Raw genomic sequence first — 12,467 nt, forward strand, 5'->3', positions numbered from 1 at the left:
TACATTTTTCCAAAGACAGAGTTATCTCTTCTCTTACAAACTAATCAACAAACCCTTACATCTATTTGTGATTTTCTGTACCTTCAAAGGGTTAATCACGGGGGTTGTTGCAAATTAAGAGCAATTGAGAAAAGAGCCCTTAGTCAATTAGAGCTTTTATGGTCTGCATCTTTCATCTTAGGATAAATTTTATTTATTTATTTATTTATTTATTTATTTATTTATTTATTTATTTATTTAATTTATACCCCGCCTATCTGGCCCACCGGACCACTCTAGGCGGCTTCCAAATATAAAATCAAATAATAAAACATAGACAAATACATAATAATCAAACAAGAACAGCAGTAAAGATAAAAAGGAAACGTAAGAAAAAAATCAAGAGTTGGCTGGAGGGAAGGCCTGAATAAACAGCCATGTTTTTAATTGGGTTTTAAAGGTGCCCAGCGTGGGGGCCGCGTGAATCGCCGGAGGGAGATTGTTCCAGAGGCGAGGAGCCACCGCCGAGAAGGCCCGGTTTCGTGTCTTCTCCTTCCGGGCCTCTCTCGGCGTCAGGCTCCTCAGCCTCACCTCCTGACTCGCGTGGGTGATCCGGGTAGACCTTGGTGGGAGGAGGCGTTCCACCAAATATCGAGGTCCTAAACCATTTAGGGCCTTATAAGTAAGCATTAAAACTTTGAAGTTGACACGGAAACAGATGGGCAGCCAATGCAATGCGGCCAGAGTTGGAGAGATGTGTTGATATTTTCTCACTCCTGTAAGGAGCCTGGCCGCCGCACCACCTGAAGTTTCCGTGTCAGCCTCAAAGGCAGCCCCACGTAGAGCGCGTTACAGTAATCTAATCTTGAGATTACGAGCGCATGCACCAAGGTAGTGAGTTAATGATTTCACTGTGTGTGTACAGTTCAGAATTCAAAATGGACAATAACGTGAAAGTGTGTGAAGAAAACATGTAGAAACTATTTTCTATATAAACCTCTATAAGGTATTGTAGCCCTAGGATAGCAGACCAGAAATAGTTATGCTACATCATTTAAGCAAAAGCTTGGGATCTAGTCTGAAGAATATGTTTGCGAGACTTTAGTAACCCAATGAAAGATACAGATTTAAATGCAATTACCAGTCCTAACTAGCCCTAATAGATCTATTGAATCAATTGCTAAGAAGTCAACACTGATGCAAATTCTGTAACTCCAGTAAGACTGCCATTTCAGCCCTAGGGCACAGTTTCCCAATATCAAGGCTCAGGAAGAGGGCCTGAACCCACTCCAAGTCCTGCACCAGCAACTCTGGGTACCCAGGGTGCTTGATGGGTCCAGTGGTACCCATCACTACACTGTTGAGACACTGGTGGTACAAATGCCAGTGGGAGAGGAGAAGGTTGTATGAGCACCAGGAAAGCAACTGATGCAGACTCCCAGCTGCCTCTACCAGGCTTCAAGGAGGGCCCCCAAGACTGGGTTTCTTATCACCAGGGCTTCACTGGCCTTTGTGAGAAGAACGGAGAGCAGTACTGAATGGTTACAAGGGTACTAGTGACAGAACCAACATGAATTTGACCAAACTCCGGGAGGCAGTGGAAGACAGGACGGCTTCGTGTGCTCTGGTCCATGGGGTCACGAAGAGTTGGACATGACTTAACGACTAAACAACAACAAAGTGACAGAAATCCAGTCCCCTGAGGTGCAGGAAAGTGGCAGCAGAGAATCACTGTTCAAGGCACCTATGAAGAAAGTGGAAAATGAGAGGATAATGGTGTTAGTTAATTGGAAGATTTGTCCAGCTGTGTCGTACCAGCATAAGAAGAAATTTCCAAGGTCATAAAACACTCCTGGAAGGACTCTCACTTGATATCAAGCTAATTATTGAGAACTGGTTTCATCTGAGACAAAATGAAGAGAAAAGAGTGAAGTTACTTTATCAAGAGTTATTTCTTTCTGGAAGTTCTGTGGCAACTTGAGACCTGATTGGTTGAAAGCTCTAGAAAGGTGGATGATGGGTATTAAAATGGCACATGGGAATCTGCTTATTCTAACCTAGTTTCCTTGAGGAAAATACTATGTTTGTGGCATGTCGCCATATTTGATTTATACTTTGCATATGATCTGGAACCATGTTGAAGAGCTGTTTCAATGTAAATAATCTATTATAGTTATCTTGTTTTCTGTGGAAACTGTTCTAGAATTTCCTTAGTCTGAAACTTTTTTGAATGTGGTTCACAAACCTTTTGTCTTCTTTTGAACTTTTAGAACTAATTTTTGAAACTGCTTGTGACTTTATTTCTTTTTGACTTTTTGTTATATCTTTAATGAAATAATTTCACAGCAATTTGGTTAGTCTGAGAAAAAGAGGGTTTGCTGGCACTAAAGAAGGCCTTTGCCTTGTGTCCCTACTGGATCCTGTATATTTTGTGGGTATTTAAATATTTCTACCTGGTATGATTGGTGTTCAAGTTAAAGCATGCAGTCTTGTGAATTTTGGTAAATCCCTGGAGCACTGCAGCTGCTTTAGTCTGGAATCCTGTAACCTAGAGGAAAACCTCACTTAATTCAGTGAGACTTATTTCTGTATTAACATCTAAAAGACTGATTGAAGCATAAGATTCTTGACGCATTGTAATGACTAACAAAATCATTAAGAAGTATAACTTCTTTAAAAAGTAATTTTTAAGTTTGCCTAACAATCTTTGGTGAAGCCCTAACTAGACATGGGAGCTTCATATTTGTATCCCTTCATATTTGTATCCCTACAGTACAGGACAGAGGTCTGTTCCTTCCCCCCTCCGAACCAGTCCAGTCCACTCATCGCCTTTGCATGGTGCATGCATCCATCATTGGTAACAAGGTTCCAATCACAAAAATAGCTTGACCAGTCCTTTCCCTGTCTCCTTGCACTGCTGACTTCTCCAACAACAAAGCAGGATGACGAGTCTCCCCACTCAGCTGCTAAGAACCACAGGGAGGCAGGGAAGTACTGGCCAGGCTACATCCGTGATTGGCACAACTTGGACAATGATAGCTGTGCACATTGCACTGTGAGTGGAATTTGACATTATTGCTGTGGCAGTTGCTCTCATACCTTTATATTCACATCTAGACTGGAAACTGCAAAATTGCAAAGTTCTTTGCAAATGTGATATTCTTCCAGCAAGGAGTTCAGCTTTTCTCAAGTGAAGTATTGGCATTGGCTTTAAATTCTTCATGACTTGGCCTGCAATTTCAGTCAGAATTTACTGATTCATAGTCTTTGAGTGAGGATATTTTCCTTCATGTTATTTTTCTCCATACCTTGTAAAGTATTCTTTGTCATCCCCTCTTCTCTATTCACATGAAAGATGTAATCTTTTCTCCTTTCCAATTTCTTATAGTACCACTTGTTAGTGGGTGGTACTGGGTGGGCTGTAGCACAGGATAGGCTTCTTTACAAAGGTGAACTTGAAATTAGGCTGATTACTATGAGTGATTCTCAGGCTACAAGTTGAAATGTTGTTGCAATATATATAGGATATGTTTTTAAGTCAGGCCATCATCTTGTATGGGGATCAGCAAGAAATGTTTTAGTGTGATCTAGAACACTAGCTTTTAGATATTTGGACACCAAAAATCTAAGTGGGATGTGGTGATTTCATTACAATGGGGAAAATCCTGTTTGCACCAACGTAATGTAAAGTTATACTGTACCAACATAAATTGGTATGTGCTGGGCAAGAAGAAATTGCACAAGTCAATTGTGCAATCAGTCACATGTCTCTGGCACAGTGTGCCAATGGAAGTGCTTTATGGATAGTACTTCTGCCTCACTGTTGTTACAACTACAACAGGTGCAATGTCAAGTTGTGCCCACAAAGTTATATGATAGGATTTTCCCCAGGAATGAGAAGCTGTAAAATTCGCATTTGTTGTTCACCTTTTCCCAAGACTTACTGCCATATATCTGATAACAGTTAAAGGGGACAGTTAATACCTAATCAAAATGTCTTCCTCTTCTGCATTTAAAATGCACTTTGTTGTTATGTGCTGTCAAGCTAGAACCAATTTATAGTGACCCCAACAGAGTTTTCAAGGGAAGTGAGATATTTAAGATTTTACCAGCTCCACACCCCGAGGGGGGTTTCCTGGCTAAGCAGGAATTCAAACCCAGGCCTATGGAGTACTAGTCTGTCACTCTGTCCACTATACCATACTGCGTATCTTTCAAATGCATTATTTTTCCATAATTTTTTGTTCTCTTCTGCACAAAACCTTTATTCCACTGTCATTATTCTTGTCTTAGTTTGGTTTGCAATGGAGTCTCTTGTACAACTTTCATTGGAGGTAGTATTGTTGGTGTCAACATTGGTATTCCATCACTTACTTATCTTGGGTGTTCATTCTGTGCCTTTCTGTTCTGTCCCATCCCTTTTGCAAGCATATAATCCCCTCTTATATTGCTCCTTCTTTTTAGCCCTGCTTCTTGGATACAGACATTTCAACTGCAGAAGTTATTACTGGGCAAGATATCAAGTTAATATGTCAAGTTGGTTACATGTCTTCAGTGGAGACAGAAATTTGCATGTAACCCAGTCCATAATTTGGATTGGGACCCATATTTCAAAGTGAGGTCCCCACTCTCTTTTCACGGCATTAGTTTGTTGCCAGAGAAGCTGACGTATCTTACGCTAGCCTGTCTTTATTGCACCCCTAACAGATAGAAGTTTCATCAAGACTTCAGTATTATTCAAAAGAGATAAGTGGAAGAACATTGTTGAAAGTTAAGTTCTAAACTACTTAAACATCTAAAGGCTTTCAAAAACTTTACATACAAGCCCAGTTAATTCTGTCATGCACCAAAGTGCCAAAAGATTGAGCAAGGATGAATGTTAATCCACTTTTATAAAATCAAAGGGTTCATATATTTTTTTCACTGTAAAGAAATAATTTGAATAAAATTTGACCCTTTCTTCAATAGTCTTTGGGTCAAATTGAACCCACCATTAAAATTCTCTAATATCTTCCTTGTATTAGCATTTCAAAACTCAATTTAAATATTCACAGAGCTCTTTTTAATAAACTTAACAAAATTCAGGTAATTTCCTTCAACTTCCTTGATTGAAGGAAGGCAGTAGGTAGAGATATAAAAAAGATGTACAGCTATGAGCAAAACCTGAAATCAATTATATATAAAAATAACATAACACATGGAATGAAATTAATCAAAAGGAAAAAATTTTCTACTATATGATTCTCTGGTCTGCTACCTGCAGGCAAGAAGCGTAAATGGAAAAAAAATCAACATTCTTCTCCCAGATAAGGAAAAAATTAATAAAAATGTTTCCTTCCTACAGATCCCTTGATGCAACTTATGTTAAAAGTGAGCAGCTTTGCAGGAAGACCTTACTCATTTAAAATAGCTTCCATTTTCTTTGGCCAGAGAAAAATACCTACTCCATTGCTGTTAAGCTCAATTACATGAGGTTTGTGTGGATCTACAGTATCCAAAAAGTGTCTCTATATCATCCCACTTTCTGTTAAATAGCAGTTATGCAATATGCAGAGGTTTCCTTTGGACCAGAATCTGAAATAGTCAGAAGGAAAAAATAAAGTAGATTGTATTGTATTCACCATGAGGCCTTTCCAAAGTCTGAGTTATGTCCTGCTCATTATATATAGACCTTGACCGTCTAAATTTCCTGGGAAACAGAAACTCACCAGTTTAATCAATGAATGCTGCCACAATCCCCTCCCCAAAGCTGCTTCATTTATTTAGGAAAGGATAGGGATCAACCCTGAGGGCCAGCCCACCATGGTGATGGCAGAAACGAACTGTTGAACTGGGAGTCCATTCTAAAGTCATATACATGGACTGAGTATCAACAGTGTGAATTTCACATTTGAGATGCAACCTTCTCCCCATTGCTAGTTACCCTGAATAGGTTTCAACATTAATTGAAGATTATGTCATAATTGTTTGGGCTTTTAACTTAAGTGGTGCCTCGCATAGCGATGTTAATCGGTGTTCCAAAAATCGCTGCTAACCGAAAACATCGCTATGTGATTTTTAAAACTCCATTGAAACGCATTGAAACCCCTCCAGTGCATTCCAGTGGGGGAAAACTTACCTTTAAGTGAAAATCCTCCATACAGCAGCCATTTTCGCTGCCCAGTAAGTGAGGAATCCATCCCAAAAAAGAGCGGGTGGCCATTTTTTTCCAGCGGCCATGTTGGAACCGCCAATCAGCTGTTGGAAAAAAATCGCTATGCGAAAATCGGTAAGCGAAACAGCTTACCGATCGTTGCGAAGCAATTTTTTACCATTCACAACATCGTTATGCGATCGCTTTTGCGATCACAAAAACCTAATCGCTATCCGGATTTGTCATTAAACGAGGCGCTCATTAAGCGAGGCACCATTGTACACTTATTTCAAATGAGGGAAAGGACTGATACAGGATGGCACTTGAGTAGAGGTGGAAGGCTGCAGGACTTGGAATTTGATATATCAGTTTGTCTTCAGAGATTTAGATGACTTTCCTAGGTGCCTTTTAAAAAATCCTTTCTTTTTGAAACTTCAGAGGGGTCTTCTGCAGGTGTACATTTTTAGAAATGTCGTTGAATGTGATAATGGGATATGACAGCGACTGAGGGGGAATCTCCAAAATATGTGGAAGTTGTATCTCTTTATCACAGTTAATGATGTATTATGCCCCAATTTAGAACACTGAATCAGGTACAATTTAGTGTTAGGGTATGTTAGTTATTAGAGATGGGTGCTTCACATTCTTATAGAAATATGAAGACCCCTGTCACAGGTGGCTGGCATGATTACCTCCCACCCCTGAATCCCGCTGGACCGCTTACCATGCAGCACGACAGACATGGCCGGAATAGTCTCCCTTGCCCCAATTGCGGCAGTAGCTCGACTGCCGCAGCCCTACCTCCCTCCTTGCTCAGCTACTCAATGAAGGGGGCAGGAGGATGAGTCTCCCTGCTCAGCTGCGGAGTGGCTGGATGAGCAGGGAGGTGGGACTGTGACAGCTGAGCTAATGCTGCAATTGGGCAAGGGAAAGGATGCTGGCTACGTGCATTGCACCATATGGTAAGTGGTCTGGCGGGGTCTGGGAGTGGAAGGTAATCAGGACAGCCACCTGTGCCGGGGGTCTTCATATTCATATATGAATACGAAGTCTCCATCTCTGTTAGTTATGCATAGGTGTAATCTTACCCACATCGTAATATGGAAAACATACTGGTAAACAGTAGCTTTAAATTTAGCAAGTTGGCTTTTAAAGCAAAAGCTGAGCAATAATTGTACCAAAAGTTACTATTCAATTTGCACAGAATAAGGACAAAATAAGTCTCAAACAAGAGGGAGGGAGTTGGCTGAGATCGAAGAACAGGTACTCCATTTTATCATGTTTTTTCCCTTTAAAGGACTGCCCTATGTAGTCTCATCCCAGTATTGCTTGTCTGGTTTTAGGAAATGTTTTTGTACATACAGCCAGTCCTCTCTTATTATCTTTCTCATCAGAGAACAGAAACGTGACTGGCAGAACTGCCCATATTCTACACAGTATTCAAACACTTTTTCAGTTCTTGTTTTATGTACTCTTTTTATCTATATATTGCAAAATAGGACCAGTGATGCCAGAAAATACATGTTTGAATAAAACTTGGTATGAAATTCAGAGGCACTGTGTAGATTTAGATGTAACATCATCCAACAGAATAATTCATGGGCTTGCTTTTGGGAAAGAAGGGACTAAAAGCCAAGTGCTCCCCTCACCCCAGGTTGATACTGTTTATTTCCAAATAGGTAGTAAGGATTTTCGTATCAATGCATGATTTGAATGCAAAAGTGCTGGCTTCTAGTCCCAGAACATTTTCTGAAGGTAAATAATGAAGTAATCTTGGCAAAACTAAGCAGCGTTCAGTCAGATCAGTTCCTGTATGTGAGACCACCTGGAGTACCATACGTGGTGTTGGAAACACTTTTATGGAATAAGGGTGAATGTTTAAAAATTTTTTAGAAGAGGTCTGGTAACTACTTGCAGAATGAACACAGTGACTATGAATAAATTGTCAGTTCACATAATTGACATATGTTAACATTGGTGTTTCCCAAAGCTCTGTAGTGGGAGTAGTGTTTTTTAAATTGTTCATGAGCTACTGACTTGTTCATTCGCCAGCATGCAGGAGTGCTAGACTGGGATTTTGGAAATCCCTTTCGAAGTCCCCACTAAAGATGAAAATCACTGAATTACCTTGGTCAAAAGGTCAAGCTATTTAGGCGTCATGTGTTCTCTTTTACAGAGAACAGTTGTACTGTGAGCCTCTTCAATGGTTGCTGTCTTAACCATTGTCATGGGTGTAAAGTGCAGGCTGCAGATTCAAGTCTGTTTTGAATTTCTGGGTGTGGGTGGGAGCAGAAGTGCTGCCAGAGCACAAATGTCTTTTCAAAGGTTTTTTTTTTAAAGAAATGTCCAGTCCAGACATGATGAAGAATCGTAACAGAGGAAATCAATATGGCACCTGAACAATAAACTCAACATGTATACAGGTCTGCTGGTTACAGTCTTCAGCCCTCAGTGACTCTGTTATAGTTCTGTTTAAAAATAATTTCTAGTATTACAGATTCCCCACTGTGCATCGCAGAGCAGCCAGCCAGTGCATCCTTAGCCAAGATGCATAGTCCCAGTATACCCCCAGAAGAAGGGGATGGTAAACCACTTCTGAGTAATCTGTCCATGGAAAAAACTGAAAAGGGATGCCATAAATTAGGATTGGCTTTATGACACACCATTTATTCACACCATTTATTATTAGTAGTATTGTCTGTCCATATACATTAGCATCTGCAATTTTCATGCAAGCTGATACTCTCTCTTTTTCTCGTTTTCTATGACAGATGTTCTCATTTTTGGTGAATTGTAAATGGCCACCCTAATTCTCTCTCAGAGTGACCTACCTCATTGGGTTTTTATAAGAAAAAAGATGGAAAGGAAGGAAACAGTGTACAATACCGTAAGCTTATAGGAAGAAAAGTAGAATATAAATATTAATAATAAATGGAATGACAAGCTGCTATGAGTAAGATGGCCTTTGCCCTTCCCACCCCGGAATAAAGATGCAAGACATGTAGTATGGGTTAAAAAATGGGCCACACTTTACTGATTGTAATTCAAATTTGCCGTCATTCGGGAAAGGGGAGCCTGCTGTAGTGTGGAAACAGGTAAATCACAGAGGTCTCCAAGTACCCCTTAAACAACAAATGGGTGAGTCCCCGGCCCCAGGTTCTTGTGGTCTTAAAGACAGCAAGAACCCAGCCAGCCGCAATTTGACACCCCCCCCGACCTTGAGCCATCTTTACTTGATGATTGTTGGTCAGCACATCTTTTCCCCGAAGCACTGTAATCACATGATTCACAGTGCTGGGCGGTCCGATGGGTTGTTAACTCACCTGATTTTTCAATGGGACTCACCAGAAAAAAACTGTTTTTCCGCACTACCCGCCACAGCATAGGCACCAGCTCAGCTAAGTCCCATACCGGCCATCGAGCCACTCAAGCTCAACAAGCAGCCCCCCCCCCCCGATGTCTTCCAAGAAGACATCCAAACCCAAATTGGACAGATGGACTCCATCATTCCAAAACAAAACAAACACACAAAAAAACAAAAAAACACCTCAGGCCTATCCATCCGGATCCTCTGGTGACCAATCACTGATTCAAGTCTACTGCAAACCACTCTGCAGACATCACTGTTGACACCCCTGTGTGCCATGTTAATGTTGAGGAAAAACCTGCCATCCCTCCACACCAATCGAGGAATGATCATGGACCACACGAGCCACATGGCTGGGTACCTGGCCTTCAACCATTGTAGCTCACATATAACGCCCAGGATCAATGCCTTACCAGACTGCCTGGCCAAATCATTGCCGCCAAGTTGTACCACCAACACATCCGGTGGAGACTGGCCAAAAGCCGCCAACCTACATAGCTGGCTCAACAGCATGCCTCGCAGCCCTTTCTGTATGATGTCAATATCCCATCTCTAACCTGTATTGAACTTTATGTCAGATTGTGTTGTGAACCGCCCAGAGTAGCCTGGCTAAATGGACGGTATACCAATTTCTTAATTAAATGTATAAAATAAGATAATTGAATTTAACCATATGTCTTGTTTAAAACTTGGGTCCCTCTGGTTAAAAAATTACTTAAAGGTGTATTGTGACAATATTCATTTTTTCCTTTGTAAGGAAATGAGTATAACTTTGTCAGAAAGGGTAACGCTTGATAAGTTTTACTTAGCCAGATGTACATGTGTGTTCAGATGTGTGTCACCGAATTCTGTTCTTCTTGTTATGTGTTGTCAAGTTGCCCTCAACTTACAGTAACCCTATGAATTAGTGATCTCTAACATGTCCTATCTTCAACAGTCCCACTCAGGAAGTCTGTGACTTCCTTTAGGGAGTCAACCCATCTTATATTCAATCTTTCTTTGTTTTTTCCTGCTGCCATCAGTTTTTCTCAGCATTGTTGTCTTTTTCAGAGATTCTTGCCTTCACATGATGTACCCAAAGTAGGACAGCCTCAGTTTCAACATTTTTGCCTCCAGAAATAGGTCACACTTGATTTGCTCTAAGACCCACTTGTTCATCCACCCTGAGTATCTGCAAAGCTCTCCTCCAGCACCATATTTCAAATGAATCAATTTCCCCCCATCAGCTTTCTTAGTTGTCCCACCTTCACACCCACACATGGTGACTGAGGATAGAAGAATATGGATGATCTTGATCTTTGTGCCCTTCTGAATGTCAATCTTCTAATTTCTTAGCTGCGGTCTCCCGTTCAATTGATGATTGAACCAATATATACAAAATCTTTATTTCAATATTTTCATTGACAGCATTGAAGTTGTATAGTTCTTCTTTAGTCATGATTTTTTTAAAAAAAAATTTTTTAATGTCCAACTGCAAGCCTGCTTTGGCACATTTTTCTTTCACTTTCATTAAAATTATTCCAAATTCTAGCTTGGGAGAAATAATTGTTTATTGGACTATATTGGGCCAGATAATTCTTATTATGGGAATGAATGAAATAACCCTAAGAAATGGAGAAAGATGAAAGGTGCCAAGGTTTCTGCTACTTAAGTTAATTAATTATGGCCCATAATCTTTCATTTTCTTTTTGCAACTTTGAATATGCAGTCAAATATGAAAATGTTAGTACTGGTTGCAATCCTTTGCATTCTTACCTGAGAATGCCTGAAATCCTATTTCATAACATAGTAAATTGCACTAGAGTAGGGGCACTGAATTAATGGGGATATAGTGAACCAACTACTCCATAAGTTCAATTGATTCAAATAGGCCTGTTCTGTGATTTACTAGGCTGAAGTAGGTTGCAGTTAGAACAGGCAAGTTTAAATTAATGGAACTTATGGAGGAGCAGACTCACCAAATCCCCATTGATTCAGTGGGCCCACTCTAGTGCGATTTACTGTGCTAAGCAACAGAATTGTGGCTAGTAAGATTTAACAAATTCAATGAGATTTCTGAGTAGATTTGTACAGCGTTGAACTATAATATATATGTATAATACTGAACTGTAAGCAATATTTTGGAGATCAGGGTTTCTCTACTTAACAAAAAGTGCCTTTCATTTGAATCACAATAAGCTTATTCATGAAGATGTATGATTGAAATCTTTTAAGCTATGTATATGAACTATTGCTTGTACATTGTTTTGGTACAATGTTGCTGGGTTTTTTTAAAGGCCCCCTGGAAGATGCTGTTGAGGATGAAGAAGAAGAGTGTCTATCTGAGGAAAATGATGTTATCTCCAAAGAAGACTTTCCTATGGAAGGAACCTTCTCTGCTGAATTTGAGTCTGGGAATCTGAGCTGTGAAGAAGTGGAATACTTTTGTAATAAAGGTAATATTATGCAGTCCTTGGGTAAAGTATTGTTTATGTTCTTTGGGTATATATTTCAGGAGATCGGCATCTGCAGGCCAAATCAGATGTACTGAGCTACCCTGGTTATTCCATCTGGAACATTTCTTAAGGAATCAGTAAGCTTTTTCTAACCAATAGGAAATGGTGTCATGTTTTCAGCACTTGAGGTTGTAAGGCTGTCATTCTATTACTGAATTCACAATCTTCATTTCATTCTGAATTTAGGATTAAAGAAGTTTCTTTTATAGCACGACAGGAAAACTACCATGCATTTTCATTTTCTTTAAGCTCAACAGTTTTTAATTTTTGCTCCAGCCATCAAAAATGGTTTTAATTCATTCAGTAAAACTTGTTTTACCATTTCCCTTGTTGCTAATGGGAAGTGAGTCTACCCAGTCTCTTCTTTAGCACAGTGGTGCCTCGCAAGACGAATTTAATTTGTTCCATGGTTAATGTTGTCTTGTGAAAAATTTGTCTTGCAAAACACGTTTTCCCATAGGAATGCATTGAAATCTAATTAATGCATTCCTAT

General features: G+C 39.9%; 1 protein-coding gene across 3 annotated transcripts in view; it reads left to right on the forward strand.

Moving 5' to 3' along the window:
• The window catches only part of ZFPM2 (zinc finger protein, FOG family member 2), a 422,787-nt gene that overhangs the window by 70,010 nt on the left and 340,310 nt on the right, over positions 1 to 12,467 (forward strand). The window contains exons 1-2 of one of the 3 annotated variants that reach the window (XM_072999254.2): positions 8,879 to 8,999; positions 11,756 to 11,914. The exons of 1 other annotated variant lie outside the window; for it this stretch is intronic. In XM_072999254.2, coding sequence (XP_072855355.2) covers positions 11,839 to 11,914 — 76 coding nt within the window. In that variant the 5' untranslated portion in view covers positions 8,879 to 8,999; positions 11,756 to 11,838. Of the gene's footprint in view, positions 1 to 8,878; positions 9,000 to 11,755; positions 11,915 to 12,467 lie in introns of those variants that run through there. One more of the 3 variants, XM_072999253.2, reaches the window with a different exon arrangement.

The sequence above is a fragment of the Pogona vitticeps genome, chromosome 4, assembly GCF_051106095.1.
Source record: "Pogona vitticeps strain Pit_001003342236 chromosome 4, PviZW2.1, whole genome shotgun sequence".
NCBI lineage: Eukaryota > Metazoa > Chordata > Lepidosauria > Squamata > Agamidae > Pogona > Pogona vitticeps.